Source organism: Canis aureus, chromosome 20 (genome assembly GCF_053574225.1).
Source record: "Canis aureus isolate CA01 chromosome 20, VMU_Caureus_v.1.0, whole genome shotgun sequence".
Lineage (NCBI taxonomy): Eukaryota > Metazoa > Chordata > Mammalia > Carnivora > Canidae > Canis > Canis aureus.
The window spans coordinates 49,454,517-49,480,282 of NC_135630.1; the positions used below are offsets into that span (position 1 = coordinate 49,454,517).

The 25,766-nt window shown below is 32.5% G+C and overlaps 1 protein-coding gene across 10 annotated transcripts in view; it reads right to left on the reverse strand.

Annotated features, from left to right (window-relative positions):
- The window catches only part of LRP1B (LDL receptor related protein 1B), a 1,828,472-nt gene that overhangs the window by 226,111 nt on the left and 1,576,595 nt on the right, over positions 1 to 25,766 (reverse strand). For all 10 annotated transcript variants that reach the window (XM_077861563.1, XM_077861564.1, XM_077861559.1 and 7 more), the window contains 5 exons: positions 24,612 to 24,799; positions 18,658 to 18,841; positions 13,982 to 14,067; positions 8,055 to 8,177; positions 5,784 to 5,965 (listed from right to left, as the gene is read on the reverse strand). In XM_077861563.1, the coding sequence (XP_077717689.1) occupies positions 5,784 to 5,965; positions 8,055 to 8,177; positions 13,982 to 14,067; positions 18,658 to 18,841; positions 24,612 to 24,799 (763 nt within the window). The remainder of the gene's footprint in view (positions 1 to 5,783; positions 5,966 to 8,054; positions 8,178 to 13,981; positions 14,068 to 18,657; positions 18,842 to 24,611; positions 24,800 to 25,766) is intronic.

Genomic DNA, 25,766 nt, shown 5'->3' on the forward strand with positions numbered 1-25,766 from the left:
AGATATTCTGGTAACTTTAACATCTGAAATTCAACTTCTTAAAAACTACTTAAGTACAAATTTGCTATAAATAATTAAAGCTGACAAATGAAAACGTCTGTGCAAATGTCAAAAGGAGAGTTCCAAATTTCATCCATAATATATAATGTTTACCTAAGATCACATCTGAAAAACCTCAGTCCCAAATAATATCTATTCCGTAAGTTGTAACAAGTGTCAACATAGAAAACAATGTTTACTGTAACAATAACAGGCTTCTGTGGTTCCTGAGGATATCTTCAATAGTTTAATATAATATACTATATTTCTTTAAAAAATTAAAATAGAAGTGTGCTCTCAGTTTTTATTGTGCTCTTTTTTTTCTGAATTCAGGGAATATACTCAGAGACATTGCTTTCAACTGCAATTATTTTGATTTTGAGTTGTAAATTAATTTCTGATATTCATTTCCTATTCTTTTTTACTAAATATGGGAATATAGGTTTAAAGTTGGTAGAGGGAGGATTTTTTTTTATGTGATTGTTTATTTTAATAAAATGTTTGTTTCCCCAAAGAAATAAAAAACTGAGCTTTCATTCCTGGTATGCCTTTCATTCCCTCACAACAAAAGTTCCCTTATGACTTTTCTCCTTGAAACATGCAGGTTATTTACATACTGATGTATTGGTTTGGGCAATGATGCAGGTACAATGTCCCTGTAGCTATAACCCTATTTGCTGTGTACATCCAGTTGCCCATTTATTATTTCCTTCTGCAGAGAATTTAATGATATTTGTGTTTGACGCAGCCAGTGATCAAGCCATGGCCTTTTTTTTTTTTTTTTTTTTTTAAGCCATGGTCTTTTTGCTAAAAGTGCTCACTTTCTAAGATGGAGAGATAGACATTTACACCAATAATAGTCATATGTACACCTGCAACTAATAAAATGTTTTATGTCAATTATTACTTCAAAATAATTAAAAATAAAATATAAAAAGTCATGTAATGGTATGTGTTCAATATGTGGAGACTTCTTAGGCACAATTGGGGAATGTTTCACAGAGGAAATGATATTTTCTGCTGTGTTTGGAAAAATGGGAAGTTATTCCAACTAGAGGAAAATCAGAAGAGCATCCTAGGAAGAAAGAACAGCATAAGGGAAGATACAGAAATACGAAAAGCATCTTTTCCAAATTTATTTGCATTATCATTATTCAGGTTGGCAGTAAGGGATACATACACTGAGTTAAATATGAGTCCTTCAATATATTTTCATTGAAATATATTTAAAATTCAAAATAGCACCCAGTATTATTCTTTTGTGTTATTATTAGCAAACTATTAGAAAAGGAATCCAGACAAAATATTCTTAATAATAAGGTCTGGTTGTAACACTTTTATTTATTTCCAAAAAACTCATATCTACAGTTTAAATTTTATAAAATGGCTAATTATTAAAGTGGAAGAAAATACAGTTTTGTCTTCTTATGTTCATTTTCTTATCCCTGTCTGTATGGCTCTTGAAAAGCGTGCTCATGATCTAAGATAATTTTGTTACTTCAGATTCTAATGTGCTATAATGGGAAAAGCATGGGACTAAAGCTTGAAAATTGGGTTGAATCCCCAATTTAATATCGTACTACCGAAATGATCTTGAGAAAATCGCTTGGCCATTTTGAGGCTGGATGTTCTTATCTGTACTTTAAGGATAATAGTAAAAATAATATTTTTCTCCCAGACTCTGAGGAAACAGTAGAAGCAACTAAAGTGATAAAATTCAGACAGTTTTCAAATTCATAGAATTCTAGAGAAGCAGTTATCTTCTTTGTCATTATTATTACATGAGAACTCCAATCCCAAGAGGTTTATAAACTGATCATCTCCCTTTCTTATCTCTGCCCCTCTCCTGATCCCTCATATCTAGGGAGTCCTTCCTCTATTTACCTGTTTGCCTGAGCCAGAAGTCTTACAAGGTTTGTTTTGTCGTTGTTATTGTTGTGTCGTGTTGTAATTTTATTCCTAGGTCTTTTTTGCTCCATGAAGTAGACTGGCATCAAAGTTCCATAGTTATGCATACTTAAATTGTTCTGATTATGAGTTCTTCTAATTCCCTATGTCATCCTCTTCTACGTGCTTTGCATTCCCAGGCAGCTTGTTCTTTTTGCTTGAAATACCTCCTGCTCTGAAGTGTACTACAAGACCTGGCTAATTCTTACACTACCAGTCTTGTCCAGGACGCTGACTCTGATTCTAGTTGAGATAGAGACATTTTCTATTTTCTTTTTTTTCCCTATATTTGTAAGTTACTGCTTTGTATCATAATTATTTACTTCTTTGTCTACCCACTGAACTGTGAAATACCTAGAGATAGGACTGTGCCTTTTATTTTTATGTTCCTACCTAGAACAGTGCCAGATAGATAGTAAATACTAAAGAAATAAAAGTTGAATAAATGAATGAGTAGATTAATTTTCTGTTAGCTAATCATAGCACACATTCACTTTATTGTCTGTTATAATGGCCTTTTGTTATGCGATTACCTGAAATAACATATTAATCATCCAAAAAGAAAAATTATGCTCAGTCTGGCTTTAACATTATATTTTCTATTCTATATTAAAATGCATATATAGGGCAGCCCAGGTGGCTCAGCGGTTTAGAGCCACCTTCAGCCCAGGGCCTGATCCTGGAGACCTGGAATCGAATCCCACATTGGGTTCCCTTCATGGAGCCTGCTTCTCCCTCTCTGCCTGTGTTTCTGCCTCTCTCTCTCTCTCTCTGTCTCTCTGTCTCTCATGAATAAATAAAATCTTAAAAAAATAAAATAAAATGCATATATGTATATATTCTACATGAATGACAACTTTTATAAATACTGATGTCAATAATATTAGTTACCCAAAACTTATAATAAACTGGAACAGTAGTTCCCAAACTTAACCAGATAACTGAATGATTCAGATAATTAAATTTCAGTTCAATTAAATGTTACACTTAGGATGATGATCAATCTGCTTACTTGTATCTTCTTTACCATTCTTAGTAACCACCATATGAAATTGATATTATGACAATCAGCGTACTATTATTAAAAGATAGAAAGTACCTCCAAGTTACCTCCTAAAAGTTCAGTTGTTTCATTACATTAGTCCAGTTGATCTTTCTCCTCCTTTAAACAAAACTTGCCCTATCATCTCACTAAATATCAGGACAGAAATCACACTCCTCACAGAAACAGGGTTCAGTAGGATTGGAAAATTCAAAACATATGTACACTACAATGCTAATCTCATCTGGAAAGATTCAAGGGTATTTCATTACATAATTTACAATTTAAGTTGATATTTTTAAAGAAGGATATTTTAGACAGGGAATTTTCACCCTGAAGCTCATCTCAAAAAACCAAAATGCAAGTTGCCCTATTGTCTCATCCTGGGGAACAAGAAAAACAGCGTGTACAGAAAGGTGTCATCAAATTTTATCTCTAAAATAGGTGGCTTTAATTGTTTCTTACAAAGTTCCAACTTTTATCTGTTTTTTTGGTTATAATATGGTATATATATATCATAATAAAATATTATCCAAAATTGAAATCAAGGGAGTATTTCATAACATTTACAATAATTTAGTACTTCACTATTTTAACTGACACTTGATGGATGGGTTTAGATTAATGATAACTTAATGTTGCTTTCAGTTTATAGGGTAATAATACCTGTAACCCAGGAGAACTAAAACCTAAAGCTAGGCTTGGCTGTATTCACTAGGCTAGGACACAGTTTTGCTTTATACCTAGCAAATTCCACAAGACTATTATGATCTACAGGTAACATTTATTTTATTTATTTTTTAGATTATTATTTATTTATTCATGAGACACACACACACACAGGCAGAGACACAGGCAGAGGGAGAAGCAGGCTCCATTCAGGGAGCCAGACGTGGGACTTGATCCTGGGTCTCCAGGATCACGCCCTGGGCTGAAGGTGGCGCTAAACTGCTGAGCCACATGGGCTGTTCCACTTGTTTGTTTAATATGAAGCATCCTGAAGAGTATAAAATGAGAAGCTAAGCCAGTCATATTGGTTTGGAAGAAAAGGACAATGATTTGAACACACTAAAATAACTATCTTCTGATAAAATGCTGAAGGAATAAAAATATTCACATTCTTATGAATGAATGATGATAACCATCAAACTTAGTACATTTGGCCATTATTTCCTGAAACATTGAAAATAAATTCTCTTGTGACTATTTCAATTAAAATGGAATTGGCACTCTCTTGAATCTTTTGTTGCTATGGTAAAGAAAATACTTTAAAAGGTAGCAAAATGGTTACATAATTATATAGCAAAAAGTTAAATTTGCACATTACCTTGGAAACAGAAGAGTATTTACAGTATAAGTCTTCTCCTATTAGGTACTGCTTTTACCCAAAGTAATGTTTAAAATTAAGCTATAAAATATACAGTGATGTGATCACAGCACCAATTTTAAACATAAGGGACCAAAAACATAGATACAACATATTACCAAGAAGCAAAGCCTAATTGTTGCATATGATCTGATAAAAGCAGTGATTTCATGAAACATATTAAGTGAAATTAATTTACACGGCAGAAAATTTAGAGCACTATAGTTATCATAATACTTGTTACTGTGAATGTGTTCTATTTTTAAAAATCAAATTTTCCCTAAATCTGGTATTTTAACAAGCATGTTGAGTAGGTTGAATTTTTTTTTTAATTTTTATTTATTTATGATAGTCACAGAGAGAGAGAGAGAGAGAGAGGCAGAGACACAGGCAGAGGGAGAAGCAGGCTCCATGCACTGGGAGCCCGACGTGGGATTCGATCTCAGGTCTCCAGGATCGCGCCCTGGGCCAAAGGCAGGCGCTAAACCGCTGTGCCACCCAGGGATCCCGAGTAGGTTGAATTTTAATAGAGATCATTCTGGAGTATGTAGTCACTCTAAATTATAATGCAGAAGAATCAGACGAGGAAGAGGAGGAGGGGGAGGAGGAGGAGGAAGAGGAAGAAGAAGAAGAAGAAGAAGAAGAAGAAGAAGAAGAAGAAGAGGAGGAGGAGGAGGAGGAGGAGGAGGAGGAGGAGGAGGAGGAGGAGGAGGAGGAGGAATAGCTTCTATACCAAAACAACATAATTAAAAGTGAATGATAATGGTCATAATCTATAGAACTTTGGCAGCCACACACCTGACTTTGACACCTAAGATCTGACATCTTACGATGTGTGTTCTTTCCTCATCTGGAATCTCCAGTCTGCTGTCCTTAATCCCTACAATGACTTGCAATGAAATGCAGCTGAAACACAGCTCCATTATGAATCTTTCTCAATATTTCCACTGTGGTATCTCTTTTGAATGCATGGGTAACGCACCTTCTTATTTATTATCCATGGATACTACTTATTCCTCTTGCTCTAAAGTGGTACAAGCATTACATTATCCATATTTGTGACCCACTAGCATTGCTGCCTTTCCTCAAAGATTTCAAGGCATTAAAATTAGAGAAATCTGTATATTTTATTCATTCCCAATACACTTATAGATTAACTAGTAAAACAGTTGTGTTTAAAAATAATTGCTGCAAAATCCCATCATTCCAAATGTTTTTCTTTTTTCACTGTGATAATCATTTTTCTATTTTTGACTTCCCAGTACGAATGTCTACGCAGCACACTTTATATTGGTTTTCATGTTAAAACCTACAGAATGGAATTTACCACATTGAATGTAATCTAGAGTTTCAAACTTTAATTTAAGATTATCAATATTTGTTACAAACCCAGCTCGAGGATCCAAAGACAGGTCCCGGGGAAACTTCAGTCTTTTGCTAACAAGTATAGTAGGGTATAAGCCGTTGAGTTTGGATACTTCAATGATCCTCTTTTCTGTGTCAGACCAATAGAGGTTTTTTCCAATCCAATCGACAGCAAGTGCATTGGGGACAGCTGTGTTATGCACTACCTAACAAATAAGAATTTTAAAAGTTAACAGTGTAAATGCCTAGCGAACTGAGCAACTGCTTCTTGATTTTGGCAGAGATGATAAAATTCCATTTAAACATTAGAAATGGAATTTAGATAAGCTTAAAACATAGAACGAATTTACCCTAATAAAATTACTTATTTGTTTGAGATGTGAGAAATTACCATATATGTAATCAGGCCTAAACATTACACATGGGTTTAAGGAGTAAACCAAAATAAGAAGCTGTTGGGCAGCTACAAAGTTCCTGATCACATTTTTGTTAATAGTTTATGTATCTTCTGAAAATTGGGAGCAGAAATTCTATCACACAGAAAGACACACACAGAATCATTGATATTATTTATCTTTAGCAGGTTTTGGAGGAGATTCCAATAGCATTCTCCACTCTCCCAACTGCTCTTGCCCTACTTAATTATCTACTACAAGAGAAAAAAAATTACAAATAGGAATACATACATTGTTTTAACCTAAATAAAGGAAGTGAAATTCATACAACTGTTGCACTTGATCCTAACCCATTTCAATGTCAACTATAATAAGGACATAAATTTTGTATATATAAATATGATGCATGTAAAATAACCAAAGGTTCTTGGTCTATAATGACTGCTATTTCTGAGTTCTCAGTGCTTTGAGGATTATGTGAAAAGAGAAACAAACTTGGGGCTGTATAGAAGCCAATGCTTATTTAGTTAGAGACAAGAAAATAATAGTGAAAGTTTATAGTTATCTTTTTCTTAATGTTATCAATAGTGAAGACATTATATGTATATGACAACATACATTATATATATATATATATATATATATATATATATATGACAACATTTTCAGCAACTAAAGGTATCAATCTACTGTATTGAATTGCAAGATATCTTTTCTTCTTTTTCCCAAAGTCCAATTTTAAAAAATTGGCTTGGCTGACAATTTACATGGAAGTCAGTGAATTAGTAATCTCAATAGAAAAAATGATTCATTTTGTGATCCTATTTTATGACATGATTTAAGGTAGTAAAGGGTTAGCAGTGGCAAGGTGGTAGATAATTAATCCTTTAAAAATATTAAAATATATAAAAAATATATAAAAGTAACCAAAAATTTAAATTTTTGTAATAAAAGTATGATCAAGTTTGGGTAATGGTACTTTTTACAGTTTTTATATAAATAGTCAAGAAATTAAAAAAGAAAACTTTATGTGCTTCTTTGTTTTATAACCTATACTGATATTTCATTTATAAACTATCAGTTTATACATAAATAGAATCACACTGGTTCTCTTGTCATTGCATATACAGATTTCAAGATTGTATTAGTATTTTCAAAATTGATTGTTCTCACTAAAAATTTCTGTATGACATTATAGATGACTACAAAAAAATTGTGGGTTCTGTGTCTTTGAACTTAAATGCCTTTATAATATATTTTACTGTGTATATATAGTACAAATTATTTTATTTTTCAAATAATTTTATTTTAAAACTCAAGATAACATACTGCTCATTTCAGCAGAACATACACTAAAACTCAAGATAACACAGAAATTGGTGCCAAGTAGTTCATATCTAGATTGTGACATGTATTTAATTATGATACTGTCTAATAAGAACTTTCATTTTACAGCAATGCATTCAATTATTTCCATCTATAGGAGGTTAATTTTAATAGTGCTGTAATTTCAATCTAGAGTCAAGTAATTAATTTTTTCAATTATAGATTCTCAGACTCAACTTTCCCTGTTACATAAGTCAACACAATTGCAAGTCAGGAACTAATCACTCAAGCCGAAAGCATCCCTCACATTTCCTAGGGTTGTGAATTAGGTTTCAAATTTTATTTATCTAATTTGATTTTTTTTATTGTAATAGTGTTATAATGAAACATACAGATTAAAAAACCTCATATTTCATATTTAAAGTATGTATTAACTAACACTGTACAAATGTGAAATTCAAATCCACCTAATATATTCTATGAGTTTTATCATTACCATCAAATAATATTTTCTATTCAAGTGAGCTATCTTAATAAAATATTCAATAATCCCATCATTGTAACATCTCGTTACCTTAATATCACTTCCATTTAAACACATTCTATTTATGCGGCTGCCATTGGGTCGGCTGGAATCAATCCAATAGATGAATTCTTCTCTGTAATCAAAGTCTATAGCAATAACATTGTTTAATCCCTAAAAATAAAAAAAAGATATGTTTGAATAATAGTTAATGGAAATTATTTCAAAACATTTTAATTCATAAGAATCACTATCTCTTTTTGAACCTAAATAGTTATAGTTATTACAATGAAGAATATTTGTGACCAATTCTTTCTAAGAGCATTTTATATTTATATTTTCTCTATACCATACATGTAAAATGTATAATTTATTTGAAAATATTTTCCATGTAGATCATAAAAATTTTGGAATGCTTAGAAGGATTTAAGTAAATAGCTAGTACTGTGAAAAAAAAAATCCAAAAACAAAAAACACCTGCTTTTAGGGAGATAAAATGAAACACTTTCACTTTAGGTAAATGTTTAAAAATATGAATTCAATGCCATTATTATCTGTTCTGTAGAGTAACCAGAAAACAGCATACACCTAAATTGGAAGGCAGAAGATCCCTGATGATTGAGGACAAGCCCTGGATAGCTATCTGATGAAGTCAGAGGAGAAGGATTAGAATCTACTTTGTCCAAAATCTTTTGTCTCAGCATCAATTTGCTGCTTTATTTTGTTTCTTCTTGCTTTCAAGGGCCTTCCAGCCAACACAGTGCCATATTAGAATTTAAAAGTTCTAATCTTCGGTGAGGATTTGACCAAAGAGGAACCAAGTGACCAACATCTTTTTATTCCACATGGAAATATGAGGAAATGATTATCAGACTCATGGTTATGCATTTTTTAGAAGGTAACAAAACAACACAAATTGAACTGGTTACCACATTTCTTTTGTTTTAGTTGTGTCTTTTGATGGATTTAAGAGTTGTACATCAGGATCTGGGAATCTTTTATACGTACTGAATTGTTCAAATGACTTCTGAGGGGTTAATTTAATTCTGACCTTTAGTAGGGCTTAGAGATTTACTACCCTAATGGACATACAAAACTTGGATCAGGATTTCAATTGTGTTCACTCATTTTGAGGCTTGGATAGTTTATTAATATATACATTTTATGTATTAAAAATATTTGACACTATAGACACTTGGCAAAGCCCAAAGAGATCTATTCCATATCTTTATATGTGTTGTAAATTTCCTTTATATATATATATATATATATATATATATATATATATATATATATACAATCTAAAATTGTAATTAAGCCTGAAATTGTTTTAGGGCTCATTTATGAGTAGCTATAGTCCTATAGGTAAGGATTCACACCTTCAGGGAGATGGGCTGTCTTATTTGGTTAGAGGAGGAGGGAAAGGAAGCATGATAATTACCACATCTGGGTTCAGTTTCCAGATCTATTCCCCAAATTTAAAATTAGATAATGACCCTGCATTAGATTTACGTAGTCTTTTATAAGACTCAGGCTGACGCTAAATCATTACTGTTCATATTTTATTTCTTTCCAGTGATCTTGAAGACTAAAGATAGCCTAGTTATATAAGCAATTCAAAGAAAGTTCTGGCAAATACTGATTTTTTTCTTCTCTCAGCAGAGCTAAATTCTTGTGGTGATGACATTAAAATCACAGGTTCAACTATTACACTTTTATTTGGCTTAACATGAGCAACCTCTTTCCTCAGCCCCGGATTATAAAATTAACCTGATAGCCTGACCCCTTGGAACTGCTGGCTATTGGTCATAAATAAGAGACAAGAGTAAACAGGACTGTGTGTAAATTTCTTACTACACTCAAATGAATAAACACAAGAATACTTCTTACTGACATTATTAATTAAAAATAAAGACTGTAAATGCTTAAAGAATTCAGTCACAGATTCAAAAGATTTGTTGAATATTCATTCACTTGCTAAGAACTGGAGTACAACTAAAAGTATTTCAGCATACAAATCTAGGAAGTTGTCTAGGCAAAATCAATCAAAGTTTTAAAATAGAAATTGAGTATAGTCCAACTTCTGTAGTGACTTTAATAAATTCACTCCAATAGTACTTTGTAATATCCTTTCTGTATAAATGCTTTTAATACCAGAGGAATAAGGTAAATGTGTTAGGTAGGGTTCTGTGATGGCCTGAAATTCATATGGATGAATTAGAGCATTAGAGAGAAAAAGGTGGAGAGAATCTTGTCATTAACTTTAGGAAAGATTTACCCGGTTATGGCAGGATTATCCCATTTCTTTCTTTACAATAAGCGAATTAGAGAATGAAGATCCAATTCCAAATTTAGCAATTCAACTATAATAAATTAAAGCTATAAATGCAGAGGAATTGAAGCTCTGAATTCTGATATATCTATCTAACCAAGCTGGTCATTTTTCTACAACTTTACCCTTAATCCCCACAGAAAACTTTGCAATTCTCTCTTTGCAGAATCATATGCAAGGAACATTAAAACAGCCAAGGGCATGGTCAAAATAATGTCTAAACACTAGAGCTATCCCAGTGGCTTCAGAGCTGAAAATTGGTTTCATCAAAATCCTATTTGCTTCTTTCATTTCTATAGCTGAAGATTTGCACCCTTTGGTTCAAGATGATTAATTTAGGAAATTGTGTTTTGTTTCTCTACACAACTGTACTGGAATAAAAGGCACTGCTAGGATTGAATTAGATAACACTGGAAAGCTATTTATTAATATACTTAAATTAATAAAATTAATACTTGATTAATGTACTTCATTTCCAAAATTTGTATTATTAAAGTATATTTTCTTTATGATGTGCTATATAAATTATAGCGGGCCTAGCTACAGCTATGTTTTAAAATACACATGGCAAAAAATAATCTACCTGTTCCTGTATTTTTTCACTGTAATGCTTCATGAGATTGTACAGACTACAACAAAAAGGATAAAATTCAAGATATTATGGTAAATTGTTTTTCCTAATCACCTACACACCAAAAAGTCCTCTCAAATTTAAGGCAAGGATGTCTTTTCACTTATTCTGACTGAGAGAAAATATAGGGAGATAATTACTTCCGTTTTATACTTCATTCTGCACATGTAGACAGAAATCTCTGGGGAAAAAAAAAATGTTTCTACTGCCTAAAACTCCTTGAAAATTTCTATAATGCTATAATGAAATGTAGTTAAAAATATCTTCCCTGACAGAAATCATATATTCCAAACAGACCACAGGCAAAACTGGATGTAATGCTTGTGTCTAGTTTTTTGGGTGTCTATTTCCTTACTTAGTGGTCACATTAATAAATGCTTTCCAAAGACACAGATGTTCAGAGTCCTCGTGAGCTTCCTCTTTTTTTCTCACTTGTTCTTCATTTTCATAAACACTACACTAAGAAAACTATCTGAAAGTCATCCCCACTTAGGTACTAGTGATTGGCAATAGTTGAAAATGATACCACCAGGAAAAAAGTGCTATCTGAAAGCATGCATTAAAGTGCTTTGGATATATGAAATAGACTTAAATGATGCATACAGGAAAAAAAAATCATTTTGCTCCATTAAGAACAATCTCTGATAACATATTAGCCATGAAAACAACAAAGGGGGCACCACCAGAAATATCGAGTCACAGGGTTGGAAAATAAAGCAAAGAGATGTCATTGAAGCTCCGTTATTGTCTTTATGAAGTAAATAAATATTGTTGCTGTTTTAGTTATTAGTCCAACTGAGCTTATAGACAGACTATCCAAAATAGTGAAATTTCTCCCTTTCTGATAGCAGAGTCTAAAAGTAAGAAATCCTAAACAAGTAAACAAAAACAACTAAGAAAAGAGAAACAACTAAGCGTGTCCCTTTTCCAGATACCATACGAGGAAATCAGTGGTGGGCACATTCAACCTTGAAGGTAATGAGAGGCTTAGAGGGAGATGGAGATGTCCTCCAAAAGAAAAAGACATTTTTCAGTATTTTGTAACTTTCTTATAAGCTTAAAATTAGACTGCACGGAAAATAAGAATTAAGTTAAAAAATGTAGGAAACCATTTGGGCAGCAAACATTTTTCACATTTACATATGCTAATCTTTTTTCCCTGGAGTTCTTTCTCTTGTATTTACTACTCATTACTATTCTTATAATATTTATCTCTTAAAGAGATAGTGGTCTAATTCTTATATTTTACACAGATTTCTGTTTAGTTTTTTATAAACAACATGGAAAGATTTTATATTTTTCCCAATCTCTTTAGGGTTCACAATTAGAGGCCTCTCTCTAACATGATAACAGTGAATGCTGGCAACACACCCTCATCTCAAGAGCAAGAGTCTAAACCTCACAGACATTCATGAACAAGTTTATATGTGGCAAGGTCACGGGAAGTCTAAGGACTGCAGTGAGTTGGAGAGCATTGGCCTCTATGTCAGTGTCAACTGCTACACACTTTGGACTGTGGACATTGAAGGATGTACATCCAGCACTGCTATCGCTTCCTATTTATTTTCATGAGTAGCCTGAAATCTGGATTTTCTTCTTTTTCCTCTTTTTTTGATTATTTATTTATTTGAGAGAGAGTGTGAGAGAGAGAGAGAGACCACGAGTACAGACGGAGAGGGAGAAGCAGAGTCCTCGCTGAGCAGGGAGCCTGATGTGGGACTCAATCTCAGGTCCCTGAGATCCTGACTTGCACTGAAGGCAGATGCTTAACTGACTGAGCCACCCAGGTGCCCTTGAAATCTGGATTCTCATGTGAGCTTTTCATTTTCAATCTGTGACTTAGAAGAAAACTGGAAAATCCAACTGTTAAGGGGAGAGTCGTTATCACAATTGGTAATGAATATTTGCATTTAAAATAAAACTAAATTCTTAAGAAAAATGAATGAATTTGACGATAGCAATGAAGAAATCCATCAGTGGGTGGCAAAAATTGTTTTAGGTAAGTATTCTTTATGCTGCTGAAAAATCACCATATGAATGGCCTTCTTTGTCTATGCCAAATGCTGACATAAACATATTACAAGAACAAGAAATGTCCTTATTTTTGGCACACCTGTTCTAGACAGTACTTTCACGTATTTATGTCACTATTATATAGTTTGGGGCAAAAAGACATTTGTAGCAGAACAGATACCAACTGAGCCTTCCCAAAGAAGCTATTGCTCCTGACAACTAAAAACATGATATGACTAAATGCATGTGATTTCTGTAGCCCGTAGCAATCATGGTAGTTTTAATGATTTGATTTTATGCTCTTTTCACTACAGACTGGGAGAAATAAAACATGGAGGTGAGCATTTCAGAGTTTTCTATCCTGCCATAAAATGGAAATCATACCTTTTCATCTCAAATAACATGTACAAATAAACTTTGACAATAGAATTCAAACATCAAAACAGATCAACTCAGAGTCTCTTGAAGTGGACAAGTTGAGGGATGTAGAGGGTAAGAATGAAAATATGTGCCTCACAACCAATGAACCATTGCTGGATTACCATTACATTTTTGCTCCTTTGCTGATTCCAAATCTCAAAGGCTAGAGATCACCAATCCTGTTTTATTTCCTAGTTCTATAAATAGAAACTTAAAATTCTTGAAAAATATTAATTTTTAAATCCCAAGGGGGAAAAAGCAGCTTGGGTAATACATAAAAATACTTTAGAAGATAATTTTATGCTTTCTCTTATCTAAATAGTTTTTCCCTTCCATTAATTAGGCCTTGCAAATTTTATTTTGTTTTTTTTTTTTTTTTACTTTCTTAGATAGAGTGTGATGTGATATGCTTGGAACATCATCCGGACAATTCAAACAAAATAAAATTTATGATACTCTTATGTACATACATTCATATATGTCCATAAGTAAGTGCTTCATAAATTCTGTGATATTTCTATAGTTCTAATGCATATCTAGAGTACTGATATTAAATATGAAATCATCATGATAATGTCATACCTGTTTTAAAAGTGTGTAGTTGGAGCCATCAGTGCTAATTTTCCTTATTTCATGGTGATCAGCAAGAATTAGAAAAGGTTCTTCATCTAAATACCAAGAAAAAAAGGTAATTAGAATTATATATGTATGGTTTTCAACTTTGCTTAGTTTCAACTTTAGTTTCTGCAGCAATATAAATTTAAATGCCGTGTACTCTGATAGATTAATGGTGAAAAATTCACACTGAGCATCTCAATGATAACAAAATGAAAAGGCCACAGATACCGCTGCAGTATGAGAAATCTAGATAATTCTAAATACATTCCTCTCTTTCCCTCAGTTTTCATAAACAGCAGATTATGTAATTGATTTGGAATTGGTGGAAAATACCTACTTTCATAACCTGATTTTTGCAAATGAATTTCAGGAAAGAATAAACTACATCTATCTTAAAGACCTACAGTACAGCTAAGCTAAACAGTCATATAATCAGAAAACTCTTTCTTGATAATCAAATAACCAGCTTCTGCTGTCAGTTGGAACTCCAAGCTCTATAATTTTTGTTTAATTTCATCTTTTCCCATAATATTGCTTTTTAAATCCTTTATTGGTCATGAATGGTCTTTATTTCTTACTTATAGTTTGTCTATTATGTTATGATATCTCATTTGTTCTGGAATCTAGGAAAGATAATATTAAGAATCTGACCTTGCTCCAAATACATGAAGATCTTCTAAACCTTTAGATCAGTTTTCTCTTCAGAATTTTTTTGGAAACAAAATGGATTTTTATTTTTCTTAAAGATTATTTATTTATTTTAAAGAGAAAGAGAGAGAAGGAGAAAAAAGAAATACCTGCTGAGTGTGGAGCCTAACAGAAGGCTTGATCTAATGACCCTAAGATTATCACCTGAGTCGAAACCCAAGAGTTGGATGCTTAACTTATGGTCACCCAGGCATCCCACAAATTGAATTTGTAAATAGAAAATGGAAAGTTCTGTATAGCACATTTATTTGAATATGTATCTGAATAATTTAAATTCAAGTTGACCACATTCTTGATTGTTATAATTCTGGATCCATTCAATTCAAGTTCTGTCCAACTCTTTTTTTTTTTTTAAAGAGCTGTGTTTCTTTTTTCTTTTTTTTTTTAAGATTTTATTTATTTATTCATGAGAGACAGAGAGAGAGTGAGAGAAGCAGAGACACAGGCAGAGGGAAAAGCAGGCTCCACACAGGGAGCCCGACGTGGGACTCAATCCCGAGACTCCAGGATCACACCCTGGGCCAAAGGCAGGTGCTAAAAGCTGAGCCACCCAGGGATCCCCAAGAGCTTTGTTTCTAAGATGAAGTCATATATTTAGTTTCCTGGTAAGCAAATTTAATGTCAGTAGAAATTAAAAAAAAAAAAAACAATTAAAAACATAGTCACTTTATGTAATTTAATGTGGATTTTATTGTAAATCATTTATTGTTATGGAGTTATTGTCCTGTTTATGTTAAAAATTATTACTTTTCTCTTATCCTTTAGTTTCACAGTAAATATATAATACATAGGGTATATGTTATATTTTAGCATGCTTTACGTCAGGGATTAGAAATGTATACTACACAGTCTGGACATCTCCTTCCATTAGCAAGACCACACCCCTAATCAATCATTCAATCTTCCTGTCGATGCTAAATCGAGATTCAAACCCTACTAAAAAGAGTCAGCTCAGAAGTTGAAGGTGCCTTGTGATCTCTTGTCTTTATATTTACAAATATAAAATTAAATATTTAAGCAGTTATGTTCTTTACTGCTTAAATGTAATACCTGAAATTATAAAACTCGTAGAAGAAAACATTGAGAAAAGTCTCTATTAAGGTCTTGGTAACAAATTTTTTAGATACAACACAAAAGACACAAACAATAAAAGCAAAAATAAGCAGAACTATATCAAACTAAAAACTTCTGCACAGCAAAAGAAACAATCAACATAATCAGAAGGCAACCTATGGAATGGGAGAAAATATTTGTAAATTATATATCTGATAAGATGTTAATATTATGGTTATTATTGAAAATATATATAGAACTTATACAAATCCACAAAAAGCCCCCAAAATATTTTATTTAAATGGGCAGAGGAGGGCCACCTAGGCAGCTCAGTCAGGTGAGCATTTGACTCTTGATTTTGGCTCAGGTCATGATCTCAAGGTTGTGAGACTGACCCCTATGTCAGGCTCTGTGCTGAGCATGGAACCTGCTTAAGATTCTCTTCCTCTCTCTCTACCCCTCCTTGCTCTCTATAAATTAATTAATTAATTAAAGTGGGTATCAGAACTGAATAAACATTTTCCCAGTAACATACAAATGGCCAACAAATACATGAAAAGATGCTCAACATCAGTAATCATCAGAGAGACACAATTAAAACCACAATGAGATATCACACCTATTAGAATAACTATCATCAAAAAAACCTGAGATAAAAAGTGTTGGAAAGGATGTAAGAAAAGGGGACCTTTGTTCATCATTGGTGGGAATGTAAATCAACTACAGAAAATAGTACAGAGGTTTCTAAAAAAGTTAGAAATAGAACTAACATATGAACCAAGAATTTCACCTCTGGGTACTTCTCCAAAGAAAACGAAAACAAGATATCAAAGATCTATCTGCACTCCCATGTTTATGACAGCATTATTCACAACAGCTAAGATATGGAAACAATCTAAGTGTCTATCAATGGATGAATAAAGATGTGACATGCATACACATATGTGTAAATATGTTTATATATATAATCTGTATTCAAACACACACATTGATTTATACATTTGTAATTATGCATATGTATATTATATAGTATCCAATGTATATATATTGTATGTATTATATGTTATCTGTATTACATACATATGTAATACTATATTACACCCACACACATAATTGAATATTATTCAGTGATGAGAAATAATAAAATCCTACCATTTACAACATAGATGTCCTTGAGGACATTATATGAAGTGAAATAAGTCAGAGAAAAATAAATACTATGTAATGTCACTTATACATAGAACCTCAAAATAACCAAACTCCTAGAAACAGTAAAATAGTGATTACCAAGTATGAAGCATGAGAGAAATGGGGAGATGTTGGTTTAAAAGTACAAACTTCCAGTTAAAAGATAATTAAGTTCTGAGGATCTAAGTCACAGCTTGGTGATTATGGATGACAACACGACATACTTGAAAGTTGCTAAGAGAGTAGAGCTTAAATGTTATTGCCACACACACACAAAATGGTAATTAGGTGAAGTGATGGAGGTGTTTCTAACACTATGGTGGCAATCATATCGCCATATATAAGGGTATCAAATCAATACATTATACTCTAAAGTTACACAGTTATAATTTTTTAAATAGTTACACAGTTATATGTCAACTATATCTCAATAAAGTTGGAAAAAATCTATTCTCTCTCTAGCAAAAGATTTATGCTTCAGAGACATTTTGGTTTTGTATTAAAATTATTATTAGTTTCCAATTATCACTGTTTTGAAAAACAACAACAGCATGGATATGTGATATAATAAGACCAAAATTGCAATCATTAGTAGTCATCTCCTTTATACCATCCTTAGTGAAAAGTTTAAAGTAGCAAAAACACTGATTGGTTTGGAGATTTTATCTCTTCTTATGTCACTGAATGCATGATATAGTAAGTAGGTTGGTAAATCTAAAAAAAAAAAAAAACAGGCTCCAAATAATATATAAATTAATTCAGTGATGACTATTCCAACAGTAAGTAAAAATGAAATTTAAAAAATTGAAATGGCTATCTTTTTTCCTCAGTAATGTTAGAAGGTATAACCAGTTGAAAACTAATTTGAAGAATTCCTGTCACTGGCATTTATTTTATGTAGATAAATAAAATATCTAATGTTTTAAATGTTGTCATGTATATATGACATACATATACATAATAAACTAGCCATGCTATTTGATTCATTATACTCAAAAACAAAGGGGGAAGAGAAATATTATGTACCATTTTTTCTCACTTAAAAACAATAATTACTTATTATATATTGCTTTGTATTATTTTGATATGTGTATTTGCCCCTAATGAATTACAATTTTTTTAAAAATTTGGTCTATGTTCTATTGAATTTTCTAATTTACAAATCAAACACACTACTTGGAACAAATAGAGATTTAATAATATTTGCTGAATCACTGGAGGAATTCAAATAGTCCTACATAGTTGATTTATTGCTATTGTTGTCATCATCATTGCCATTATCTTTATTGACCTCTTCTCCTTGGCATACATATATGAGTGTGTATGGTGTAGAGAAGGAAAAACTATTATAATACAATCACAATAGGCTTTTTACCAGTCTTGGCTAAATCTACTCCTAAGAACCTGTGATGCAGCAGGAGAAATTGCTAGAAATAGTTCTTTTCACTTCTGAGCACTCTCAAAATCTAGGAAGCACTTAATAATTCACAAGACCATAATGCAATTTTATTACAAATAGAACAGTTTGTGGACAGCATGCAAAATTAGAGTGACAGGTTCCTATATCAAGTAGGGAAGAATTTTGATTTCTCAGAAACATCAGCGGGTATGAACTCAGTAAGAATGGCTATAAAATTCAGAATCCATATGTGTAACTGAGGTTGGATTAGTGGACAAGTTCAATTCGATACCTGAGAGTGATTTGCAGCCATTGGGGTTATCAGGTTGTATTTCATAGCCATCTGTACAGAGGCACTTGTAGGTCCCATATGTATTAATGCATTGCTGGCTACACGGAAATCCCAAGGAGCATTCATCAATGTCTACACATGTTTTACCATCATCCTTCAGTTGGAATCCAGGCCAGCATTTGCACTGAAGAATGAAAAACAAGCATAATCATCAATTCATATCATTGTCACTGTCTTTTTCTATTGAATATCCCTTTAGCTTGATTCAAGAAAGAAAATAGTGTAAGAGTGGATAATGGCAAGTCTTTCTGTCTCCAATGGTTTTAATAAGAATTATGTATATTAAATAAAGCTAAAGCTAAAAAAAATTTCCTAAATATCTTCATTTGATCATCTGAGGTTGGCAAGATCATAAAAGTTAATTGACGTCCTCAAAGCCATGTGGCTATACCATGACAGCAACAACAACATGAGGCAACTTCTTTTGTTCTTTTTCTGTTACATTACATTGTATTTTCAGTGGACTTTAACAATCACAAGAATTTACTATTACTTGGAACTTTGAATAGTAAATGGTTACATGTGGAATTTCATCAGAGCTTTACAGAAATCTATGATGCAGGTCTTATTGTTTTTAGTTAACTGATAAGAAACCTAGAGGCACAAAGGGAATGGTACCTGGATAAAACCAGTTGGAGAAACTAGACTGATGTAACCCTTAGTAAGGCCCAATTAATATTTAGGGACTGGGTCTGGTTCCATAACCATGTTAATGTTGTCTGGAGAAATAATAGTAACAATTTCCCCACTATAATCAGTTTGTATCATCAAATGTTTTCTTCAGCATCTCTATCATGTAGTGTATGAACCTCTGATGATGGCATGCCATATTCACTAACTGGCATGTAAATTCTGAATACAATATGTCACTCCATACATGTCTTTGCAGTCCTGAAAACAATGGCATCCTGTGATCCTGTGATCTGCAACAGTCTTTCAAGTCTATACTCAGTTCCTGCCAACTAGCATATGAGAACTGTAATTACATAAAATGAACCTATAATTGGCCCAATGATTACAATGCTATTAACCTTTACAAACATTATTTAGCACTCTGGGAATAAAGGAATGTGCGAATATTGAGTAAGACAGTGAATTAAAATAAGCCCTAAATGGTTAACAGTAACTAGTATTCAAGAGTTATTCAGAGCAAACACTTAATAACCTCATTTATTTGAGGGTAAACATGATGGCAGAGCTTTGTATCTATGGAGAGAAATATTAGAGAGATATATGTGCATATTTTTAAATAACAAACAACTGAATTTTTTAAGGACCAAAAAACCCCCCATATTTATTAGTTGGGAGAGAAGCAGGATCATCTTCACCTGAAAGTACTCTAACGAGAATTAAATACCATTTACTAAGTTCTTTTACCAGGAATGGATTCCTTTAAGCTCTTAGCACTTTCATCATTAACAATTTACACCAATAATTAGCTAATAATCCTCAGTAATTATGTGTTGTTTTGTTTTCTAGTACCCACTAGCGCACAAGCATTTCAAAGCAAAAGCCCCAGCTTGATTTCCCACACTCTCCTTATCAAACTCTTACTTCCTTTGAGAACACTCATCCTGCTACCTGATTTAGGAAGTCAGGACAGTTGGTGCTTTGCGATGGCAAAAAAAGTGAGATGCTTACTGTTACATAAGTGTACATTTAAGAATGGTTCAAAACAATGGTTCAATTGGTAAATGTTATGTCATATATATTTTACCACAATTTGTAAAAGCAATATTTTTTTTAAATAAAGTGAGAAAATGACAGTATTCAAAAAGTTATCACTGAAAAGGCCGGAAAATGACCATGTGCTCAGGTGGTTGGGAAACCAGAAATCCATAGTCTGACATAAGACAGTGGTGAATTCAAGGGGCGCATTAGGACAAGTGAAAGGATTTTTAATAGAATGTACTGAGTTCCTCTCAAAGAGTATTAGAAAAGGAAATAAACAGTGTCCCAGTTTTAATGGGATTTCTGAAAATGTTTTTGAATGGCTAATGTCAGGCTTATCGAACTATTCTAGCAAAGAGACGGCTTAGATGAAAACACATTTATTGAAAATCAATTTCTTAAGGTAGAATTGGTAAAAGCTACCAAATGTAATATATACATTTCTATAAACAAATGAAATTAGTATGTCTAGGGTTATCAGTAACTTTTTAAGAAATTGTTTATTGAAAGAGAATTTTTTTTTAGATTTATTTATTTGAGGGGGGAGAGAGAGAGACTTAGCACAGCGCACACAAGCAGGGGGAGGGAGAAGCAGGCTCACCACCAAGCAGGAAGAGCCTGACACAGGGCTTGATCCTAGGATGCTGGGATCATGATCTGAGCTGAAGGCAGACACTCAACCAACTGAGCCACCCAGGCACCTCTAATCTTGTTTTAACAGAAACATATTTGCTCCCAGATTACCCAAAGGTATCAATGGGAAATTCCACTAGCCTAATTTTCATAAATTGAATGAAAGAAACTAATAATCATTTGTATCTTCAAAGATTCATCTATATTTAATAGAAAATAAGTTTTAAAAACTCTCACCTTCATTTACAAAGAAAAACAATTTTTATGAAAGTGAGATTTATATATATTCAATATCATCTTGATTTTTCTCATCTTTGAGAACTACTTCAAATTTTCCTGGTTTGTATTAATTTTTATATAGTGACAAACAGCTATCAGAATTACAGCTATCGATACTTTTCCTATTACATTCAAATAAGTTTCTTTGCAGCTTTTAACGTGATATTTGACAAATGTTATTTTATTTCTAATATATACATTAAAACTTACTTCTCTCCCAGAAGTACATTTATTTTTACATGGTAAATTATCCTTCCCATCAAAATAATATCCTTGCTTTAGTAAATGTTATTGCTCCCTTTCGAATAGTTAGATACATTGTATTTGTTTTACAACAAACGTGCAAATTGTTCACAGCCCATAAGGTCTAAATTTTGCTTTTGTAAGCAATTTTCATTTTATTGCAGAATTTGGAGGAGGATTTCATGTCATGTTCTGCAGATATTGTAATGAGAAATAGGTTACTGGGTGGTTTTCCCCATTCAATAGAAGAGAAAAACTCATAAACTTTTTTTCCCAAAAATATAGAAGCTTTTTCTTGTAGATAAGTCTTTTTATTAAATTTCCTATCAATAAATTATCATTAATATAAATATAAGCGTGTGTATGTATAATCTCAACACAGTATGTAAAATATTTGCTTTGAAACTTTATTTAAATCTCTCATTTATGATTCTAGTCTCAGCTGCTTGAATTTTTATATCTCTCTTGTTTCCCCAATAGATGCTTTATTTTATTAATTAGTTTTGACATGTGTACATATTCAAGAACCCTATTCATAGCAATTCTTTCAGGTATCATATACATAGACTTTATGAATGATTAAATATGTTGTCTATTTTAACTAGAATTCTCCTTCATTCTATGACTCCTTTTGAAAAGTCAAGGTGAAAATACTAATTTTAAAAAAATATCAATAAGTATTTCTATATGAGAGATCTTATAAAGTAATTAAAATAGATTTAACATGGCACTCAGGATGATGCCTATTTCTACCATAGCGGTTTTCTAAACATGGCATTTCTGAGCACTAAGTACTTATATGCAGGCATTTTATTTTATTTTTTCATTTTTATTTTTTTAAAGATTTATTTAATTATTTTAGAGAGAGAGAGAGAGAGAGCATGAATGGGATAGGAGCAGAAGGAGAGGGAGAGAGAAAATAGAATCATTGAGCAGACTCCCCGCTGAGCAGAGTCGGAGGGTGGGGGGGGGGGGTCCATCCTAGGACCCTGAGGTCATGACTTGAATTCTTCACTGACTGAGCCACCCAGGCACCCCATATGCAGGCATTTAAAAAATATTAAACCTCATTTTGAATGTTATGTCAAAAAGTGACCATCTGATATTCTATAATTTTTAGATTTCTCCAAGATTGTTATTCTAGATTTAAATACATTCAGGATAAACACAAGGAGAACTACACTGAAATTTAAGTTTTTAGATAGATAGATACTGATTCTATGATATAGAGATTCTGTAGATACATAGAAATACAGAATGTATATATTATATAGATAGAACTAAAGAACTATTTATAAACTATGAGTTGAAATTTTAACTAATTATCTGTAACAATTCCATGACACATGCTCTGATTTTTCAGGAAACACATGTCTATTGATTATGCAGAAGTCACTGGTGATATTTTTTCTGCTTCATTGGGTTTCAAAATATTTACTGCCAAAATTAATTATTTGATACATATTCATCTCATTAAGACTTATTTTGGCTCATTTATCTTGTTTCATTTTACCTACAACACAATGCTTGTGTTTTAAGCCTGTAAATTTAACCAACTCTTCTTAATATAGTATTTGAACTATGTGTTAAACAAATATACCTTTTTTAATATTTGAGTTTTTAATCTGTTTTTGCACAGGGGGGAATGATTATTGTAGTTCTCTGGTTACATTTACATGCAATAAAATCCTATCAATGTAGCTACATTAATCAAAATACTAGAAATCCAGAGATTACAAATGGCAAAGTGGTTATTTGGCTAAATTTGCCATTAGATAGAAATGGCTTGTCATAGAATGTCAACGTTGGCAGGGAAAAAGGTACAACATCTCTGCAATACACATGTATTTTTCTCTAGCATGCTTTAAAGAAAGGTATTTAGCTACTATTTAACCCCTTTAGTAGTGAGAAATGAGGCGGCTCATTCCAATGTAAAGATAGTACTTTAGAGTACTTTTCCTCATATTGAACAGTCTGCTTCCCAACTCATAATCCCAACCTTTGAAACAACTCAGACTAGGTCTGCTCCCTAATCCGGGGCTTCATATGTTTGAACACAGCTAATAAGCCATCTTTGCTCCAGGAAAAACTCCTTCCGAAGGTGCATGTCTGGAACATGGAATCCTAATGCTTTGGGATGTACAAATGTATATACATTACAATTTGTCAAAATTCCTCTTAAAATACCATGTTCATTAATGCACATAGTACCCCAGATGTGTTCTGATCAGTGCAGAACTCAGTATAATAAAAATCTAACCTCTGTAATGATCTTAACTGGCATAAGACCGTCTCTGTGTTTTGTAGGAGCATGCCCTATTGTTGATTCATACAGAGCTATCGCTCTGTTAAAAACACTGACTTTCAAATGAATCGCTCTTCCTGAGATTTTCCCACACTTACATCATCAATTTTAACCTAATGCACAGCTTTAATTTTAATATCATGCTCATTTGCATCCTCTATTCAACATGAATCAAACAGAAATGTTTTCAAAAGCTATTTCTGTCAATCAATTTTGTCAGTGAATCACGCTCTTCAGGAAAACGGTACTAACAAAACCAATTAGGATATTAGGGGTGATTTATTTTTAGTGTACCTGCACTCGGTCCTAATAATTCATGCGCTCTATTTTTTTTTTCTTCCTGTGTACATGAAAAGTACTGTATTATCCAGTGTTGCAGTAAATAAATGATTAGCCCATTTCACTTCAAAGATGGGAGGAAGAACGAGGGAAGAAATGGGAACTCAACAGTTGCATACATATTTATGTGCTGTTAACATGGCAGGATCTCTCTAAACACTGGGTTTTTCTTGCCTTTTTTTTTCTCTTTATGTTCAACATATATTGAAAATCACTTTGGCATTTTTGTCTTTCTGAATACATTTTTACAATTTTTATGCCACATGATTATAATGAGTGGCTTATATAGATACTCCTAATTTAAATACTTTTACCAGAAAATACTATGATGCATTTTAAGTTCTACAGCTCTTTGGATTGAATAGTATTCATTATCTCAAATTCCAATGTATCATGTAATTTTCTATTTTTGATGAGACCCTACCTTGTAACTGACTGGAAGGTCCTGACAATCTTGAGAACATCCACTGACTTTCTTACTCAAACATTCATTTATATGGCAGTTTCTCTCATCTGAGCCATCGCCACAGTCATCCTTATTGTCACAAAGACTTCCACTGGGAATGCACCTGCCATTTTTGCACATAAAAAATGAACTGTTGCATGACTGTTCTGGAAAAAGAAAATAAAACAAATGGAACATAAAGGGCATGCCATTGCTTTATACTACAATTGCTGAAAACATTCACACGTATGATAACTTATCTGTCAAAAATTAGTTAAATTTATATACATATAAAATCCTCTATATGTAGTGTAACATTTTATACACAAAACATTAAAAAAAAACAAGGGCAAACTGTACTTTCATGTTCAACACTTACTGAAAATCTTTCTTTGCCATGAACATTAGCACTCAAAATAAGCACCTATAGGCAAATTAATGAAGTCTTTCTGTCTTCACCTATATTGTGAAGAATTGACTCAAAAGTATAATGAGAGTTTGACATTTCCCTCAAGCCACAGGTCTCTGAGAAATTATATGTCACTAAAAATTAAGAATCTAGAATAGGTAGATATTCCTAGATTCTTTTTCTTCTTGGAAATATAACATTGACATTTTTAAGTCAGGGCATAAAAAGGACATTTGTGGTGAATAATAGTTGTTCCAAATATAGCTATGGAAAAGAGTTTAGGTTTTGGAGCTACTCATAACCTGATGACTTGAACATTATTCATTATCATACATGATAAAAGAAAGCCTATTAACATGTAAAGTACATGAGAAAAAGTAATTGGGTTTATTTTAAATATATGACTATGTATTTGGTCTTTGGAATAGTGAAATGAAAAATAGTCCAAGTTTGGCTATGTATGCAGTTTGCTTTATTTTGGCTAAGCATCAATACAGACCTTCTCTTAGTAAATCTCAACTTACTTTGTTTGAGCTTTCAAATAGGTCCAAATAAGGAAACTGTTTTCACATAAAATCACATATTAAGAAAAAATGATTTTTTGAAAGGGGTCAGGGTAATGGATCCATTTGGTGCATTGCCTCAAATCTTCATATTTTAGCACAGATTTAAATTTCTAAAACTAGCTTGACAACATAGTTGATTGCTAAGATCCTCCATGGTAT